This window comes from Paralichthys olivaceus, chromosome 18 (assembly GCF_024713975.1).
Source record: "Paralichthys olivaceus isolate ysfri-2021 chromosome 18, ASM2471397v2, whole genome shotgun sequence".
Taxonomy (NCBI): Eukaryota; Metazoa; Chordata; class Actinopteri; order Pleuronectiformes; family Paralichthyidae; genus Paralichthys; species Paralichthys olivaceus.
In genome coordinates this window covers 14039275-14060322 of record NC_091110.1, presented here as the reverse complement: position 1 = coordinate 14060322, position 21048 = coordinate 14039275, and the positions used below count along the sequence as shown (strand labels likewise).

Genomic DNA, 21048 nt, shown 5'->3' with positions numbered 1-21048 from the left:
CTCAGCTATAGAGGGATTTACTGCTTAATAATAATAATAATAATAATAATAATAATAATAATGTTGTTTAAAGAAAACACATGATATCTAAACTTTAAAATCTCAGCCACTCACCCGACTGATGAAATAATAAGAGTGGAATTTAAGAGCCGCACCTCCTGTTGAGCAGCACAATCGTCTCCCACAAACAAGTCTGATGGCTTCTTGATTTCCTTCCTAACGGCCCTGCTTTTGACACCCACCTTCACCGACCCTCCACCCGCTCAAGGTTTTCATCTGACGGCCAATGGCTGCCTTCTTTCTACTGTGCGCCAGCACAAAGGGCTTTAATGGCCGTGTGTGGCTCAATGGGGACACAACACTCTCCATCCCCTCCCCAACACACACACACACCCTCTTTCTGGGTGTAGTTGCAGAATCGAAAATAGTTTATTGATCCCTGGGAGAAATTGAGTTTTGTTAGAGTTGCTCCAGTGAAGAATATATAAATATTACTGGTAAGAAGCATGTAAAATATGTGCAGTATACTACACTATATAATGAAATAATATGGATAAAAACATGTAAAATACATATAATCTTAAACCAAAATTGCCTCAGTGGACATAAAAAACACACTTTCATTACACTTATTGCAGGGACCTATAACCCCCCCCCCCCACCCCCTCTATGTTTTATTATTTCTTGTCCAGGGATCTATCTCTCCCTAATTTCCTGTAATTTCTACATCTCCTTCAAATAAATGTCCAAAAATAGTTTGAAACTATTGGACGCAAACCATGAATAACAAAAAAGAAAAGGTAAGAAAGGTCATGTTCACGTGTGGTAAAAAGTTTTATTTCCTTGGTCTGCATGTACAAATGTCTAGAAAAGGTTTCACTCTTCGTATGTACATTTTGCAGCACAAGGGTAACTTGGTACCGACAAGAGGAAAGAGGGACGATACAAGAGAGTGATATTTACCACCAACACATCCATCAGTATAGTTTGTCTCCAAAATTTCATTCAAGTGCTCAGAAGTCACCTTTTACTGTACATTCCTCCTCCGTCGTCAGGATGCGTACATACCGGAGGCAGAGTAACTTGCTGAAGCTTTGCCATGATTCAAACACGGTACAGTCAAACCATGCACACAGAGATCATCAAGTACTTCATTCTCATTTATTTTTATATATATATATATATATATATATATATATATATATATATATATTCCATTCTATCATCATAAAATCTTTATGTGCAGCTTATATGACATGAAATTCGCAACACCACTGGTGACATTCTCAATGCTTAACCTTGTTGTGTTAGGGAGCCTTTACAGAAGTGTCATCTTTTAAGTGTTTCCCTGGTATCTGTTGGGAATGTGTTTTAGCCACTAGCTATGCAGGATGAAATGCAGGGGAGGGCCCCTGGTTTTCAGCTTAGCCCATGTATGCGTGTGTGTCCGTAATGTTCATACGTTTGCTCCTGTATCATATTCTTTGGAAATAGCTGCAGAAACAAAGGAAAGTGATAAAGGAAGTTTAAAATCAGACTTTAACACATAAATATGATAAAACACCTATAGGATCAAACCTGGGTGGGGGGGCTCTGTAAAGCATATATGATAAAAGACAGGAAACAGAAAATAAATTAAAAGGGAACCCAACATATAGTACATTTGTGTTTAAAGCTGAGCCAGGGAAGATTATAGTAAAAAGGCCTACAGGAAAATTATCAATTTTATAAACCCCATCAGTTGTGTCTTACAGAGAAATCGCTATAATGCCTGTGCGTGTGTGTGTGTGTGTGTGTGTGTGTGTGTTGAGTCTTCAGCATTCACTTGTGAGTCCCCTGATAATGAAGAGTCGAGTCATCAAACAGAGGGTTCTTCACTTCCATCTCTCCAGTCTGTCGAGGAGGAAAAAAAGGAATAAAACAAACACCAGAAAAGATTAGTTTTTTACGTGTGTGTGTGTGTGCGTGCATGTGTGTGCGTGTGTGTGCGTGGGTGCGTCTACCCACTGGTGCAAGTCCAGGACACTCGTATACTGTGAAGTCTCCTCCCACCTCTTCCTCATCTGATGTGGCCTCATTGTCAAGGACTTTTGGTTCAGGTTTGTTACTGCAGAGGGAGAAAAACAATCATCTGAGGTTTTGCATAGAGGAACCACAGTGGTTAAAAATGTTGAACCTGCATGGAGGGGTGAGAGGCAGGAAAAGGTGACGTGACAGGAAGAGTGAAGACAAACAGACAGGCATAAACTCACTTTCCCATTGAGAGCATCTGCTGCTTCTGATGTTGGTAGTGATACATTTGAGCGTTCTGGGCCAGAGTCTTATCTCCCATCTGAGGGGGAAAACAGAAGAAATGTGGAAGTGTGAATGACACCAGACATATTTCAGGGTTATTTCAAAAGAAGTGAGAAGTGGCGAGAAAAGCAAGCGCAAAAAAAAGTAAACGTAAGATTGCTTACAGAGGAACCTGCGGCCGGGGCAGGGGGCTGGCCGCCCCCCCCGAAAGCAGGGTAGTCAACCTTCTGTACCAGACGCGCTTCTTTCTGTGTCCTGTGGGGGACATGATTGATCTGAGTCTCATGCAATACTGATGCTTGTTCCCTGCATCTGGCCTAAAAAAATCCTGGATGATGATACATGAAAAGCCAATGGACGCAGGCTCAAACCCACGAGTGATTATTATTTGGACAGAAACACGAAAGCAGATTGAGCTGGTTTAGTTATTAAGTAATCCTCGTCTTGCTTTACTTGTGTCTCAATGTGTTGAGACTTACTTGATGAAACAGACAGTTGCCAGGATCACTGCCACGGAGCCAACAGTGACACACAGCGAGATCAGAACTGCACAGCGATACAAACAAAACAGGGAGGGAGTAAATTTAATCTTTGCTGCTTTCAGTGCATTTGGCATTTATGGTCATCTTGAGGTGTCGCAGTGTTTAGGGCATCGAGTCGTACTCACCGACGATGATCATGTCATTCCTGGGTCCGGCGACCAGCGAGGGATCCGCTCGGTCATCAGCTACACTGACTCTGGGCTGTGGGGTCGGTGGGTCAGAGAGGGTGGGGCCTGGGGCAGCGGTGACAGCATGCAGTCTTACATCAGAGGGACGGGTCTGGTTTTTCTGGTCATGTCTGGGAGCATCTGTCTCTGTCTTTTTAACATCTGTCTTGGAGGTGATGGCACCTAAGAGAGGGAGAGGTGACAGAGTTATAATCAGAAAGATAAGATATTCCTTTATTAGTCCCACAATGGGGATATTTGCAGTATTACAGCAGCAAGAGTCAAAAAGGCATCAGCAGGTAATAAGTAATACTTGAGTGTAAGGGGATCAGGTGAAAAACCCAAAAGAGGTACTGGTTTTAAAGCAGCAAAAGAAAAGGTACTAACAAAAATATTATTCTATTCAAGAAAAACTGAACTGAAATAAAACATCTTAACTCAAACAGGAAGTGATTCATGTCTTGCTCATTTTAAACATACATTTTTATCTAAAGATCGTTCTCTTAGTTCTCACCAGGATGTTTGGACTGCTTCTTCGGAGTTTTGATCTCTGACACTTCCTGTTTTTCGATGACAGACTGAAGGAAATCGATCTCTTCGTCCAGGTCCGGGTAGAGAGTCACTGCACAGGACAAACAAGATTCAAACTTATCTACAATTTTCTTTTGAAGAAAATGTTGCCTGTATTAACAATGAAGAGTAACTGTGAAATCAGGAGAGAGTGGGGGAAGACATGCAGCAAAGGGCCAGGTCGGAATCGAACCTGTGGCTGATGCAGGGCAGCTCAACTCTCTACACTGTAGAGAGTTGAGCTGCCCAGTATGTATAAGTCTGGATAACACAATTATTGAGTCTTGTCCAAAACCCATGAAGAGAGAGAGAGAGAGACAGAGACAGAGAGAGAGAGAGACAGACAGAGAGAGAGAGAGAGAGAGAACACCTATGCTGAATCGGGCAGATGTATACATGTCTATTCTCAACAAGTCTGTTTCAGGGCCTTGTCTCTGAAGTGATGGACGGGGAGTGTGCCCATGTGTCTTGTTTGTTTGTGGACTGGTTAAAAAAGAGGGGACAATACTAAACGGTTGTTAACAGCCCTTAAGGCCAGACAGCGAGCCACATTCCTGCAGCGCTGTCGTGGTCACCAGGGAGACAACAGTGTGTGTGTGTGTGTGTGGCCACAGGAGGAAGCACCGCAGGGGGGCAGGAGCAATCAGCCAAACCTTTGCCTCACGGAGCTCGAGTCGCCACGCTCACAATAGTGCCCATAGCTCGCTGTTAGGGAGGCGATCAAAGTGTTGTTTTCCCTGTAATATATCAAATATCAAATCATAGGGGTTTGAACTAGAAGCTGATGACGCTGAAGTTTGAGATTAGGTAAACTGCAGAAAAATGAAAGGTGCTTGGCATTCAAAACAATTTTTTTGAATGTCAAGCCTTTCATATCATTCTGGACCAGTACGTGTACAGTTGATTGTTTGACATTGTGATTAAACCAAAAGTAAGAAGAATAAATGATAAACACAAATGTGTTCATACAAATGATTACAAACCACCTACATGACTTTTAATGATTACAGTGTCACCCTCCCTCCAGCAGGCTGGCCATCTGGCCGGGCTAATGTGTATATGATATGACATGCCAGCACTTTCGCTGTCGGCTTTGTTATTTTCTTACCCCCCCTCCACTAATGGCCATTTAGTGCACTTCATAGCAGGTGTCTGCGGAGGCGGGACGCACCATCTGTACTTTGCAGGTGGTGAGAGAGCTCCAACCGTGGCCGAGCGCTCGCCAGCAACGTGCGCTAATGCAGGTTTAAATAGAGGTGACTCGAGGAAAGAGGAGACATTTACTGGTGATGTGTCTGAAGAGCGGGCTGGTTTTAAAACAGCCTGATAAAGTTGAGAAATCACGCAACAAAAGTGTGAATTGTGTACGTGTGTAGTTTGTCACACACTGACTAAGCACGCACACCTCTCCTTGTGTAAGAGAGTTTTGTCACCAGCTCGATAATGACCCATAACCTCTTGAGAGGCTCCCAGGGGGCTGCTGGGTACAACAAACAAACACTAAACATCTCAACAGGGATTGTGGCTCACACACATCTGTGCTCTTTTACCACTTAAAGACCATTCACGTTTCTTCCTCCTCCGCCCCCCCCAAGCCACATGCAGGAACACACACACTATACTTTCACTACCCCCCGCTCTCTTCTGGTTTATAACAAAGACAGATACCACAATGATTTCGCAGATGTTGTATTTGTGTTGTCTGAGTAGAAATGACAGGATGCACTGTGATGTGATTATACGGTTTAGTCCAACACTAGAAAAGAATCTAAACAAAAAGGAAAATCACCTCGGATGAATTTAAACACTTTTAGATGAGATGAGTGAATCTGTACTAGAGTGTTATCTATAAGGCCAAACTAGTCACCTCAGCTGACAGTCACAAATAATAATGAATTTAACTGAAGAATATTATGAAATCTATTATTTAAGAAGATTTAAACTGTGGACATTAAACTACCTAAACGTGCCAGCGGTTCAAAATCGGTACAAAAAAAAAAAGTATTAGTAAAAGTATGACGTTTTTTCTGTAAATTGACTGATTGTTATAAAGACAAATATTTGATTGTTTCAAAACTAAACCTAGTTAATATTTCCTATGTTGACTTCTTGAATCCCCTCCCTCACTGAGACTGTCTTCAGTCCTATTCAGTGACTATTTATACTCTAGAATAGATTGTCATGCTGCCCTCTAGTGGGGAAGGTAATGCATGGCACACAGATCTACACATGATTAACACCTCTTGGTCATAAGAGCAGTTTGAGTGTAACAAAGATTTATTCATATAAGACAGCGTCACACGATTAAAATGTGCAGCGTGACTGTGACTCCTTCTCCCACATGCTATGAAAAGTTAGTCACAGCTGAACGCACAGAGCTTTGAGTCAATATGAGAAATCTGACCAGCGACGCTGTAACCTTTAATAAACACTCCCACCTGTCTTTGTCATTGTTTTAAGAATTAACTCACAAACCAATGGAACGAAGAAAGAATGTGTGCAATAAAATTCAGTAAATGTTTGACTGTGTTTTCAGGCTGTTACACACATTGAGACACTGGTCAGCTGCCAGTGTCACGTGCTGATGAACACATTTATTTTTAATTTCTTCAGTATAACTGAAATTAAAGGATAATGGTTGAAAATATGAATATCATTTCAATAAGGGGAATATTTAAAAGTAAAATAAGTATTGCAAAGAATTTGACTATTGTAATATATTCCATTTAATATTACAGAAGCACAAAGCCTATTATATTATACAGTTACACTCTGTGACAGTTTATTATGAAGGACAAAATTGATGTAAATATAAACAAATAATAACCAATTACATAAATACAGTTTATTTATTAATTAATTTACTTATTTCTACATTTACTTATTTATTCATTAATTTATTTATACTTTTTGTCTTTTAGTGGAACAACCACAAATATAAATAATAATAAATGTAACTTGTTAATTATTAAAACAGCACTATTAAGTGTTATAACTCAAAGGGTAAATAACCTCAATTACATTGTTTGTTTAGTGAATTTGTTGTTTGGTTTTACATCAGCTTATCTGATTGAGATCAGATAAGCTGACAGCAAAGTAAACGGCTGCCGGACGATTGTGTCAAATGTTCCTGTAGCTTAAAAAAACAGCTGTCACAGAGTGTCTTGGTCTATTGTCACTTCATTGACAGCTATATAGAATATTATTAAAATACAAAAACATAGGTAGACAAAAGAAGAGAAACAAGTTCAGTAGTGTGCAAAATATTCTTTGGATGTAAGAGTAAGAACGAGCAACAGGTAGAGAGAAACAAATGAGAAGCCACTTTTCAAGTTTCCACAACATTAAAATACATGTTAATAGGGACATATTTTATCATTTTTGTGTTAACACACGTCTGAGACAACAGGTTCTTCTGCTCACTACATATTAGGCAGAAGTGCTTCCTTAATGTCTGACGTTAAGTTTGTTATTATGATGTAATGTTTGTCTAATTCAATATCAATCATTTCCAAATCTCTATTTAATATGCACAATGACACCACTAGGTGTCCCTATTCTCATTCTCATGCTAGAGCCATCAGAGAACAGAGAGGAGTGAGGAGCAAGTAAGAGCAGGTGTAGTACAGTCAGGTCTAAAGCTGAACACCGGATCTTTAAAATCATATTTGTCGGCTATTATCGTTTATTTTTGTACTTTGTAATATTTTTCTTCATTTGAAGCAACAACTGAGGAGAGGGAACGGGGTAACTTCAAACAAAATGAGAAGCTCGTGCTTTAAACAGGGGCTCCCTTTGTCCCGTGATTGTTGTTTGGGTCTGGAAAGTCTGACACATAACAGAAAATAATACTTATTCAACTGGTCCCCAAAACAGACTCAAACAAACCCCAGACTCTCAGGAGGCTCCTGCCCGTGACACAACGTAGGGCTGAGAATTCCAAAAATGGAATCGGAGGTATCGATATCAAGATATCTTATGACCTCTCTCGGGAAATGAGATTTTGCTCATATCACGCAGTCTCACTCCAGAGAAAAATAAAACATGTTCTATGGTTTCTACCATCCTCATAGAGATGACACAGATTAAAGCTCTTGTCAACAATATTAATATAGAGGGATTTTGTCAGAAACACTCTCAGCTCCAATGTATGTCAGTCTTCACCAACTCCTGCTGAAACTTTAAATTCAATTCTTCAAAAACCACCACTCTGGACTTTGCCACAGATCATTTGCGGTGCATGTAATCGCCTGTTACGAGTGCCTTTTTAGCCCACATCAATAATTTATGCCTAAAGTGCTGTCTTACATTGTCGGACATCATTGATGGAACCCTACTCATCACGAGTTCCTCGAAAAAAATGACGTGTCTGGTTGTTTTTGATGTTAACCCATAACAGTAACGCCTCTTCACATGTACTTTGATGTCATCTAAACAGGTTATTTTACAAAAAGGTTCCACAGGAAGAGACAGTTCAATTTACCAGCATGTAAATATCTTTCTTACTGTGTTTATGCGTCTTCAGAGCAAAGGACATGGCTCTGAGGCATACTGTATGTTTACCAATGGCAGTGCACGCCTCCATGACAAACACAAGCAGGTCCTACTTGCAATAAAAAGAGCCGCCTGCCTCGCTCATTCCTCTGCCGTGCACTCTCATCCTCAAAGGAGTGGAAATATGAAACACTAGAAGACAGATTTTCAGTCAGCGCAAATATCCTTGAATTCCTAAAACGTCCAGGAAATTAAAATACATTACAACACTGTCGGGAAGAGAGAGCTGCACACTAGCCCTGCCTGACTGATCATTGGTCAGTAGAGCAAACCTGTAGTTCCACTGTGGAGGTAGAGAGGGCCGACTCTGTAAACACCGAGGCAGCAGCTGGACTACAGCTGTTTATTGTGTTTTAATGCACTCATAGATGCACCCTGCCACTGACAAACCAAACACTCCAAATACAGGTTATTCAGTGTGTTACACTCTGCGTGTATTTGTGTGTCTCCCATGTGCATCCCTGTGTTCTGTGGTCCCTCGGGGGTTTATGTAACCACTTTAGGGAGCTTATCTGAGGCCTGAGATCTGCTGGATTCACAACAACACACAGACACACACACACACAAGTAGGCTACACAACAGCAAGATATGTTATAGTCAGCGTCTTCATCCACAGACCAAATTAAAAAAAACACCCTCTCCTCATCCTTTCTCGTACGTTGCCACACTCATCTCCCTCTCATGTTTACTTCCATCTCTGGTGCTGCCCCCAACAACTTGAGCCAGGTCCATACTGTATCCTCTCCAGACCCATCTAAATTATTTATCCTGCAGAGATCACACACACACACACACACACACACACATGTGCCTGCAAATAGACATCAACACACAGGAAAGCCAGCGGCACTAAGACACCAACAGAAGATGTTTCATTTCCCTCTTTAATTGCCGGCGCACTGTGTGCGTGCCATGCCGTGGAAATCCGAATGATAAGATTTATTTGGCTCTTGCAATGGATGGCATTGGATGCAGTGATGGAGATGAAGGGCCAGAGAAAGAGAGAGTGAGTGAGAGAGATGCATGTCAGCTAAGTGATTAAAGCTGGCAGTGTGTGGGGGTGGTGCATGTGTGTGTGTTGCAGACACAGCAGGGGCAGGGGCGGATTAAAAAAACCCACAGAGGATCAGTCTGCACCATGGTTCTCAGAGATATGGATGGAGAGGACACAGGATGTAGATAGAAGAGCAATGGACAGAAAAAAGAATGACATTTATGACAGACTGACAGGAATCGGAAATAAAGACATGAAGCGCAAATTGATAGAAGAGGAGAGCACAGAATCAATAAGCAAATGAGAGAGAGGGTGGAACGGAAAAGGTATATAGAGAAAAGTGACTGTGAAAGAGGGGTGAAGAAAATACGAAGAGAGAAAGACATTTGTTCATGCACTTAGTTACAACCAGAGAGAAGCAGATGTTCCAGCTCTCAGTCATGAAGTGTAACATTGTGTGTTTTTGTAATTAATATTTTCATTTTAAAAAAGGGCTGCACATCAGAAAACAGTGAAAAATGCCAATGAGAATTTCTTTTAGCACAAAGTGACATCTTATTTTTCTTTCTTTGTTGTGTCGGTAGAGAAGTAATGCTTGTGTTAAGGTGCGTTACTGAAAACACCTGAGGAGATGAATAAATGAAATAATCCAGTACTCTATCTTTGTATCTCTGTCAAAGCCTGAGGTATTGTATTGTATATTATAAAAATACAAGAGGATGTCGTAAGCAATCCAGAGCAAACTAAATCACGACAGCTCTCTGAACTCATACGAGAGATTTAAGAAAGATAAAGAAATCAGTCAATCCATTCTAATTCTGGCAAAAGCTTCATAATGTTACAGGTTTGGTTGAAGAGTAGAACGTCTAAATGTGTGTGTATGATGTGTCTGGGAAACTTTACCACTTAAATATCATTAATGTATATCATGACCTTAGTTTATCATTTTGATACAAGTAGAATGTGGTTTGGTCATTTGGTTTGGATCGAGGTCGGCCCCTTCAGGCCCCTTTGGCCTGAGGCCCTCAAAGTCCCTTGGAACACTCCTGCATCCTTCCATTCTTCTCAACCTATCTAGTTATTTGGGTGAGAGACAGGAGATCTGGGAAAAGTTGCCTTCTCTCAACCTCAATTCTTCATCAGTGTCTATGTGGTCAAACTAACCAGCGTGAGTTTGTCTGTGGAGCGAATGCAGCGTCATTGGAGTGTGTTTCTGTGTGCAGTTATCTTCCTCCTCTTACCATGCTGATGGTGCCTCCTCCTCTCTACACAGCGTCCCTCCTCGTTCTCCTGCAGCGGGGAGAGGCAGGGGCCACAGTGGGAGGACCCCGGCTTGCAGAAGTGGCGTCCCTCTTTGGCACAGTCTAGATAGTGAGGGCATGTATGGCCAGCTGGGTGAGAGAGACAACAACAGTTTCATTAGTATCCCCGCCACACTGCTGCCAAAGAGAAACTACGCTTTTCACGAGACAATTGAATAACAGCCTTTGTGTGGGATGACGTTCTATGAAAATGCCTCAGAATTACAGATGATTCACCTTCATAACAGACACTCCTTTCATCTGTGGATGTGTCAGCTCCATTCAGGAATAAAACGTCTGAGTTACATCACAGCTTCTTTGCATAAACATTTGCTGGGACGTTATCAAGCCCTCCATCTGGGCAAGGTTTTGTCAGATAGGACAACAATGTTCGGACGGCAAGAAAAGTACATTTTGAATTATTCTCTGCATTTCGCAACGTGGCGAGCTCCACCTCTGTGTCAATATAGGTCAGGTTAAACCAAAGTAAAGAGTGAGCCACAGCTGCTCTCAGAAGGATCTGCCTGCAACCAGGTTAGATAAGCTCTTCATCTGATTACTGCCAGTTTAACACAAAAGTGGAGTCCAAACACACACACACACACACACACACACACACACACACACACAGAATTATATCTCATAACTTTGTGCTTTTGAAAATGAATATGTGTTGTTCAATGAACAGTATGGAATTGAGCTGTTGTGTAATTTAATAATTTGTAACTTACACAAGTTTTTGTTTCTCATATAGGTATTTAATGTAAATTGTATGAACTGAGGCTACTGTGGTTTAAGGTCATATATGTATTTGTATAATAGCTACATTTTCATTGAGTTAATCCATCCATCCATTTTCTATACCACTTATCCTGTGAGGGTCAGTGTGGATAATAGACGGATGTCAGCTGGAGCCAATCCCATCTGACATGGGTGAGAGGCGGGGTACACCTTGAGCAGGTTGTCATCATACAAACACACCAACATATAAAAATGTAGAGTCTCCAAGTAATGTATCCCCAACTTTGTCATGTGAACATGGGGAGATCTTTAAACCTCCACACGGAAAGGCAGGATTCAAACCAGCAACCTTCTTGCTGAGCACCAGTATGCTGCCCTCAGTTAGTTAACGATGCACTGACTCTGAACTACATCTGGATGAGTGATGATGATTTAATTTTTACCTGCTGACCCTTCCCTATACCAGGAATACTAAAAACACACCAGACTACAAGTGTGCAAACAGCACAGACAACAACATAAATACTAGGACACACAAATCCCAACAACACAACCATGAAAACAACTAAATCCACACTTCATGTTTGCAGCACATGGAGATCAGCACCCACGTCATCCACACATCCACCGACTGGTCCGATGCCCGGGGGAGCGAGCGGTGTAGTGACGCTGGAGGTAATCTGAGAAGCTTTGTTTTTCTTTCTCAGGCTGGTGATGGCAAATCATGAGCATTTCTCGATTTTGTGAAACGTCTGAGAGCCAACGGTTTAGTCACCGTGGGTAGAAAAAGCGAATTCCTTTTACTTTGTGCCACAACAACTAACACACAGGTGGACAACTCCCTCTGTGTCTTTCATCACTGCTGCTTCTTCTTTATTGACATTATCTGTCTCTGCTCCCACAGTCGCCTCTATAAAGTTTAACTGCTGCGTCACTAGCTCGACCGCGTTGCCAAGTTATTCCACATCCCTGAGAGTGTAACATGTGCCGAGGCAGGCGCCACTTATTCCTGATTCTCGCTCCTGTATTTTATTATCAGTGTCCTTCTTCAGCTGTCGTGGCTTCTATTTTTACCTGCCACGTGTCTTTCTTTCCATTTCCCTCAAGATATCATCCACTTATCCATCCATCAGTCTCTGTATAATCCATCCATCCATTTGTCTGAGTATGTGTGTGCATGTTGATGCCACGTGACAATGCAAAAATGAAAAAATAACATAGATCCTCTTACATTCAAAACATGTCAGAATCAGCTCATGTCCCTTGAGCCCTGTTACTGTCACACAGCCATGGTTGCTGGTTCAGTCTGATATCTAATGCAGTGTTTGCTAATGCAGTCATTTCATTTTTATGTTATGTTAAATTTTGCAACATTGGAGTGAGCGACACAATCAAGGCCTCCTTTAATTACAACAAGCCAAGGCTCAAGACATAGCACCCTTCGTTCTGCCCTTTATAAAAACCTTTCAACTTAACAAGCTCCCTCTCTCCTTTGATTCTCCTCCCCTCAGTCGTGATTCCTGTTTTCAAATCAGTCCATCATAAATTTTTTATGACTCTTGCGCTATCTGTCCGAGGATCACAGGCTGTTCAGGTGCAGGTCTGCTGCCGATCGCGTCAGATCCGATCAAACAACCCTACGACGTCTTAACTACAACTATCTGACCTTATCGCATCATGAGGATTAGAAGGCTCATGCCAGATCAGGCCTGTGTGTTTACATGTGTTTAAATGTCAGTTGGTCAGAACTGTCTGGACCAAAGTTAAATATCCTTTATTTTGGGGGGCGATGCCAATATCGAAATGAGAGAGTAAAACTTTCCAATACCGACATATCAGCCCCTATGAATACAGACTGTGTTAAAAATGGCTTAATTGAGACTCGATATTTTACAGTTTAAAAAAAATGTTAATATAAAATATAGGTATAAATGTCACATCTTTTCTCTTTGGTTCATTCTTTAAATTTAGCTTTCATAATGGTGCATATCAGCAAACATAGAGGCCAACAACTACATGTCTGTTTGCATCTTCTACACTCATCTGCCGAGATCGTAATGAGATAACTATAGTGAAAAATTACATCGCATGAGAGTCTCTTTGCATGTGCGTAATAATTTACTGTAATTATAAATTTCACTGTGCACAAAAGAGATGTAGAATTTTACATTTGTTAGTTCTGCCAAATGAAATGAATCACTGGTGTCTAGAACAAAACAGGAGGCATTTAAGCCCTGATAAGAAAAAAGAAACAGCAGGACGGCGTACTTTCTAAAATATCCGCATTGTTGAATATGAAAATGCAACTTGAGTCTCAACACCTCTGGTCACTGCTGCATCTGTCATTCATCACGTGGGAAGTTAATGTGGTGGAACTTATTGCAGTCTCAGGAATAGATGCAATTATTCTCCTCACGCACATCCAGCTCATACATAAACACAAACGCCCAGGAACAAAACCTGTCGTGTGTGTACTTTATAATGAACATGTGAGGCAGGGCAATGGCGAGAACAAAAAAAGGTGGTGTGAAAAAATAAAGTGTGAAAATCAGGGAAGAGCTGCAGACGAATAAAAACTGCATTCAGCCCCACTCACCTGTTGTTGTCATGAAAACCATTGTCACCGCAATAACATGGTTTTGGTGAATCGGTATTAAATGTGAAAAAGACTAAACACAGGTGAGTCGATGAAATACACTCATCGTGATAATCAGACGACAAAAGCAGCCCCACAACAAAACGAGTCACTGAAGTGAATGTGAAGTTGCCATAGGAGGCGGCCTTGCACCGACGAGCCTCCCACATGGTGCTAATTAGAGGGAGATGGACAGAGGAGAAGCTAAAAAACAAAACAAACATGTCACAGCAGTATATCAGGTTGATTTGGTGTCAGTGAAGTGTGATTAAAAAACATTGTGTAATGGGGGGGTTGAGAAAGTAGTCCTTGAAAAATGTCTTTACTAACCATCTGCTGCTGCTGTCTCCAGGCTGGTGCACACCTACACTCTCACACTTGTGCACAGCATCGTGTCACCGTTCACTTTGACTCCTACAAAATGTACTTTAGATGCAATGGAACAAATGTCCCCCCCCCCCCGCTCTGTAATTGTGTGAGGGAGAGATTGTGAGAGTAAAACAGGAAATGGGTCATGCACTCCCATTGTGTGCGTTTCCTGACCCTTCGATGGCAGACAGGAAGTAAGCCAAGCACTTCAAATCAAGTGGAAACCCGCTCCGCTGGGTGCTCTTCACTTGATACGTAACCACAGTGTTCATTTCAGTGTGGTATGTGTGTATGTGTGAACATTTGTGGGACTTTGTGTGTATCCATGCTCCTGATTGTTCACCATGCATCGCTCTCAAATGACAAAATCAAACAAATACCAAGCAGCTAGTTGTGAATGCTTTGTTTTCATCAGCTGACAGACTATTCTGTCGAAGCCATGAGACAATATGAATTTCTCATTGTCAGAGACTTCATTGTTTATTCAGTGTCAGTTTTCCTTTCCGCTCTCTGAACCTGCACTTTATGGAATTGATTTTTCTACCAAGATTTCTTTCCAATACACAAAGCTGTTTTTATAAATTATTTAATTTTTGTTGCATCAGTACGATGACGTTAGGGAGGTGTGATGTGTTCAATGGAAGGAAAAAAAAAACGGGTTGAATTGTTTTTCTGAAGTAACAAGATAGCAATCTCGATATTTATCTTGTTAATTCAGAAAACCATTCTTGGAAATATGAGGCGGTTGATTCCGAAAAACAGAGGAAGCGCCTGGATTTTTTTATAATTGGAAACAGATTTTTATATCAAGATCTCCTCGCTACGGAGTTTTGAACGAAAAAGATGTAACCCATATTATTTAATTTCTCAGAAAATGAAACAGACAAATTCGTCTAAAGTAGAGAGATAGTTTCATCTTGACACATTTCCCACTATGATCTGATGCAATGACTCCTACGCGTACATTTTTCTGCCATCGTGGCTTGAAAATAGGGCATGACTTTGCACCTGTTTAGGCACACGCACAGAGACAGACACAGTAAAGCTGAGGCAGGAAATATATGAATAGTTGCATTGTGCAAAAAGGTGAAAAGGAAGTGAGTGAAAGTTCCATCTCAGTGGAATGTAAGTTTGTAAAAGAACAAGCAGGATCCAGTCTTTGTTTTCTCGTCTTCTCATGGTGCTGTCATGTCTCTTTGTCCTTATCGCTTACAGCTTCTGTCAGTCGTCTTTTCTGTTGCAGTAACTTCTGTCAGAAAATGGCCGGCCTAATGCATTACACACAGGGATAATTACTGTGTCATTATGATGAGAGTGGAGCAGAGCAGCACACCCTGCAGCAAACAGGACATCAGTGAAAGCTCCTATACAAAGATGATTGAGTTAACCTTATTTTCATTTTGTTTGTGGCGGTCCTGTGACACTTTATTGAGTATTTCTTTCACTGGAATGATCACAATAAACTACTTTGTGAAATGGACTGGACTACTTCAAATATTTCACTATAGCTGCTTTCAGACATGTACTGAACTTGGATGTTCTCCTGAAAATACCCAGAGATGCTGTCTGTGAGAACGCAAATGTCTGAGTCATTAAAAACTGCCAAGTGAGCCCATGTGAGAATATGGCCGAGGATTTACAGAAAGCGAGCGGGCGTGTTGATGACGTTTCAAGATCTCTTGGTCATAATGGCTGACGCACAAAAATATGGCATTATCGCAGCAGGTTTCTATGATGCTTCCTGCGTGCTTGATGCCACATCTCTCCCCTGTGTCGAAAGTGTCTGAGCCGCACAATCTCCTGCTACGTTTACGTGAACGACAAAGTCCGGAGAAAGTGTCGTTTTCTCACTTCATGTCTGAAATTTAGATTCCTGCATATTTCTCTATATAAGCATTAAATAAAGAAGTGTCTTTCATGCTTCTGTTTAAACCTCACTGACATTCTTGGTGAGGATGTGGCTTCGCATGAATACAAACATTTGCATGCAAAACAGTTGACACAGTAAATTAGCTGTGTTCTGACTGGTAAAGGGCAGATGAGGTTGAGGCAGCAGAGTATTTCATTGCAGCTGAAACTCAAATGTCTGTGAGCAATCTGTGAGTTGATTAATCGTGGCCCTCTCATTTCCTGCAGAGCTCCGGTTGCCAACTGTTCACTCTCGGACGAAGAAGCCAAATGTTCGACCAAGCGAGAGAGAGAGATCAGAAACCTTGGCTGACCACCTTTCCCTCTGAGACCACCGAGGGACCACAATGACACCAACACATATTTCCTGCTGCGTAATTTCAACATGATGAATGAGTAACACCATGTGATTGGGTGGTAATTTTCCCTTTCTGGTCTTCAAACACCACAGGAGCAATACCACACCTCAAGTGCTTTTTCTAAATGACTTCCTGGAAACACTGAGTTCAAATGCAATATATAGTAAGTCAAAGATACCATCTGAAAAAAGATATGAATAAATGTGGATGTGTAGAAGACATTAAATCACTGTCCACAGCCATGTAGCACTAAAGTAAGCTCATTGTCAGCCTCTCTTTACAGCTTTGGAGAATTTGTAAATCTTTTGTTAAACCACTGCCTTGTTCCTCATTCCAGCCAAGGCACGATGTTCTGTTTCCTGAAGTCTGTCCGTGACCCTGCAGCTCACCAACTCTTCCTCGACTGGGACAGAGCACAGTTCAAACCCACTTCAACCTGACGCCTCTCAGGAGGTTAAAAATGACCCATAACCAGCCTCTTCATTACAAACGTACACTGCACTTATTCTCCAGTCATAAGTGTTGGTCATCCACTCAGTGTTTGTGTGTGCTCTAAATCCCTAACTACAATACAGGTGACTAATTTAGCTGCAGGGCAAAAAAAAAAAAGGTTGCCGGAAAACACTATAGCCATTAGCTGTGTTTGTGTGAGATATGGATCTTTACAGTTTAATCCTGGTGGAGGAAAAGGTTGGAGGCAGCAGCTCCCTAAAAAATCATCACACCGCTTCTATGTGGGTTTGCTGAACTACAAAGTTGAAATACAATCAGACTGAATTTGAATATTCAAAGGTGAAGATAGACACAAAGATGAAGCTGCTTCCAGACATGCACTTAGGACATTCTCCTGAAATTTACCAGAGGGGCTGTGTGTGAAATGTCGCTTGGACATTCTGTGGAGTTTTTTTCCTTCAAGCACCCCGTGCATAGTGTCAAGAGAAGACGATGCCGACGAAGATGTCAACTTGAAGAGAAACAAGATTCGATAGCTTGTATACGGTTAGATGATGGTGTCGATGAGCTGTAAACTATAATTTCCGCAAAATAATTTGTACATTATGTCCTGCCTCCTAACATGCAAAAGATTAAGTCTGGACAAATTGTCTGAACATTGTCTGAATTGTTTTTATTCGTGAAGAAAGTGACTATTCTGCTGCTACTAATTCAAAATGCACCACTGAACCTGAATCAAGAAACTAATTCTGCAAATGAAGGCAATTAATTCTGTTTATCAGCCTGCAGACCAGACACAGGTTTTGTAATTAATTTGGCTTTATGGAGATTTTGGATTCCCTCCATCCCACGAACCCAGTGTTCTGTGAAAACGCTCCCTATGTTTACACACGATGATGTGTCGATATTTGCTGAATCAAACACCTGACCTGCTATGCTCTTCATGCTGTTGCCACACTCTGGCATGATTTGCCCAGAGAGCGCTGACTCGCTGCAACACTGGACGTGCTTTTTGAGGCTTTCCAAGCGCCTCCAATATATTTAATGATGTTTAATTAAAAAAAAAAAGGAAATGCAGATACGACTTAAGGAACATTGCTCTGCAGCTACAAAGAAGCAATTTCAAATTCGAGTAAAAGAATATTGTTATTTCCCCTCGTTTTGTGTTTACAACACATCATAAACATACTGACATATTTTCACTAGATGCATTCAAATGTAACAGGTGTCATGTGGAAATCACAACCCCCTTCACACAAGCAGAACCCTATCACTGCAGATGAGGCCTAATATTATTCTTTTCAGCGAGAGACACAGCAGCGTATTCACGCTTTGTCTGTTTCCATCTTTCAGACACAACATGAGGAATTGAAATGAAAAAATCTATTAACATTTATAAGTTCACATTAATCTGTGCGCAGGCCGAAGCTGTAAGTGTGTCGTGTGTGTGTGTGTGTGTGTGTCAGATAAAGGCTAAAGATCACATGTGACAGTCCAGCTGTTGGTTCTCCCACACTGTTTTAAAGCCGAGATGCTGTTTATCTTAATGCCCATAAACATGTCCAGCTTCCAGAGGAACTAGTTGCTGGAATGATAAATAGTTGAATGTGTTCATAAATGTCACTTACAGTTAATATAAATACAGTTTAAAAACACACAAACTGAGATTAGTACTGTTCTTCAAATATACTATAAGATTCTCATGTTTCACAGGCATAGGGTTGAATTATTATTTGTCAAAACAAGACAAGCTTAAGCAAATAAAGAATAAAGTGCAGCCATAAATCACAACAATAAACATATAGCTATTTCAGAATCAGACCATAAATCCGATTAAGAAGAGAATACTGCAGTTCAATGAGAAGGAACCTAAAGTACAAGAGCAATAAGTGAAATGCTACAGAATAAAATCTAGTAAAAAGTATAAGAGTAAAAGAGTATTAGTAAAAGTAACAATGTTAAAATAAAGTATAAGAACCTTAAAAAGAAAATATGTACGTAATATGAAATATATGTGATATATTGCAGACAGATCTGCATATTATGGTCTACTACTACAGCACTAAGTGAAAAGCTGTTTACTAAAGTTAAATATATGAAAAAAGGAAATAAAAGTATAAGAGTAAAAAGAGTTCAAGCGTATAAGAGTTAAAAAATGTGTCTATACAATAAAATTAAACTTCAAGTAAATGTAGAAGAGTAAAAAGAGTAAAAGTACAAGGAAACGCACCAAGGAAGCACCATTATCTTTTCCTTTTCCCACAGAATGTTAGTAAAGTATGTATACAACAACACAAATGAAAAGAAACACAGAAACACGACTGCCTCTCCGAGAGGTTCACTTTCACAACAGCAAACTACTCCAGTGTAATGGACGTGAACTCTAAATCTACGGACATTGTTTTGTGCTGTGCTGGTTGTGTGTCAGTGTGAAGAGTTGTGTATTTTACCTGGAAGGCCACAGCTGACGGACACCACGCACAGCAGCACCGCAGCGAGCAGCAGCAGCGAGGCCCGGCGCAGGCGTCCGCTCCTCGGGCTGGAGAGCAGCAGCATCCTCGGACTCTTCTTCTCGGGCACGGAGAACCGCAGACGGAGGTTGTTGTCATTCCCCCATCGCAGCTCTCTGCTCTGTGTGGTTTCGACGCGTCGACTTGTTCTACGTGACGGAGGCTTCAGCGAGACGCGCGACACGGTTAAGCCGAACAGGTCGCACCGGAGCTCCGTCTGTCCACAGTGCGCACAGGGTAATCCACCGCTGCGCTAAAGATAGAGGAGGAGTGTGAGTGTGTGCGTGTGTGCGTGTGAGTGAGTGAGAGAGTGAGTGTGAGCGTGTTTGACTTGCTGCCTTCACGGTCTACTCCGAAAGCAGAGTAAGGTAAATAGAATAGAATAAATCTTCATAGGCCTGTCACAGAGGTATGTTTTATTTCAGAGGTATCACTTTATTTCCTTAAAAAGTTCAAATAGTAGAATTGTGAAATTAAATAATAAATATAATCAAACAAATATAACATTCTGGAGTTATGAAATACAAAATAATAAATATTAATATAAATTGAGTATAAAAAATGATTTACCTCAGACAGACAGATACTGGCGATCGCTCTGTAACGCTCTTCAGTCTGATTTGTTGTTCATGATGCTGTAGACAAAACTCTCACATGGATTATTCATTGGCGGTGAGGGGCACAGGCCCATGAAGGGGCCTGAGGGTGAGGGGCCCCTGTCTTCACCTGTTGGACATCCTTGGACACAAAAACATACAACAATGACCACAAACCATTTGACAGCTTGTGATCAGACTGTGCTCAAACAATATTTATTTAAAAGAAATTCAATCATGCATTTCATTTAAAACTTCAGTTGTTCAATGTATATAAACTAATACCCACTTCTACCCTGACAACTAAAACCCCAATAGAAGTTTCCACTTTTAAATTATTGTCTCGTAATGTAAAGTTCCTTTTTCCTTATAGCACCTGAATGCAGCACTTTAATGAGCGACAGGACAACGCAGACATTACGTGACGACGTGATGACGTAGAAAGACCGGTGACGTGCATTCATAAAAATTGATTTAATGGTTTATCAACTCATCATTCATTCATTTGTATTCATCAGTGTAACATGAAGCGGACGAGCTCATGATAATGAAGACGATGGTTAATGAGCAGATGAAGCGAGGGTTAGCCAGTTCAGCAGAATGAAGCAGGTGCAGTGAGGTGATGCCTCAGGAGACATTTTAAAGGAATGAATATACCTCAGATAAAGAAACAATACGTATAATCCATCCATTAACTCTGTTCTTCTTTCACAGTCAGTCAGCTGACAGGCCCGGCCTGTTTGTTTGGTCGGAGCTGAAAGACACTGATATCCAAACAAAGAGCAAGGACAGAATTAGAATAGAATAGAATGTATTGTCATGGTACAAGTGAAAGCAGTGCAATAAAAATTAGAGATGCTACTACAGAATCTGTGCAAATTGATAAAAATAAAAAACAAGCTTAAAATCTGATGAGACAACCAAATAAATACAATAAAACAGAAGAGCGGTTCCCTCTTTGTTATCGCACAGAATATAGATTGCACTTGAAGATGTTGTGAATCTATGAACTGGTAGAGTTTAGAAACTGGATACTTCCCTGTTCCAGGGAAA

The 21048-nt window shown here is 41.0% G+C and overlaps 1 protein-coding gene across 1 annotated transcript; it reads right to left on the bottom strand.

The window, feature by feature from the left end:
* Positions 1–815: 815 nt before the first annotated feature.
* On the bottom strand, positions 816–19753 carry npdc1a (neural proliferation, differentiation and control, 1a). The gene is made up of 9 exons (XM_069514305.1): positions 19340–19753; positions 10365–10514; positions 3519–3626; positions 2963–3187; positions 2775–2841; positions 2460–2550; positions 2253–2332; positions 2008–2107; positions 816–1893 (listed from the first exon to the last, which is right to left on the bottom strand). The coding sequence occupies exons 1-9, from the start codon at positions 19443–19445 to the stop codon at positions 1822–1824; spliced, it is 999 nt and encodes a 332-aa protein (XP_069370406.1). The 5' UTR covers positions 19446–19753; the 3' UTR covers positions 816–1821.
* Positions 19754–21048: the final 1295 nt, after the last annotated feature.

Bases quoted from the DNA above. Each gene is read 5' to 3' on its own strand.
- npdc1a (XM_069514305.1), bottom strand. From the start codon at position 19,445: ATGCTGCTGCTCTCCAGCCCGAGGAGCGGACGCCTGCGCCGGGCCTCG. The intron at 2,551-2,774 runs GTAAGTCTCAAC...TGTCCCCCACAG, and splicing joins GCAACTGTCTGTTTCATCAA to GACACAGAAAGAAGCGCGTC. The intron at 2,108-2,252 runs GTGAGTTTATGC...CTCCCTCTGCAG, and splicing joins CAGATGCTCTCAATGGGAAA to TAACAAACCTGAACCAAAAG.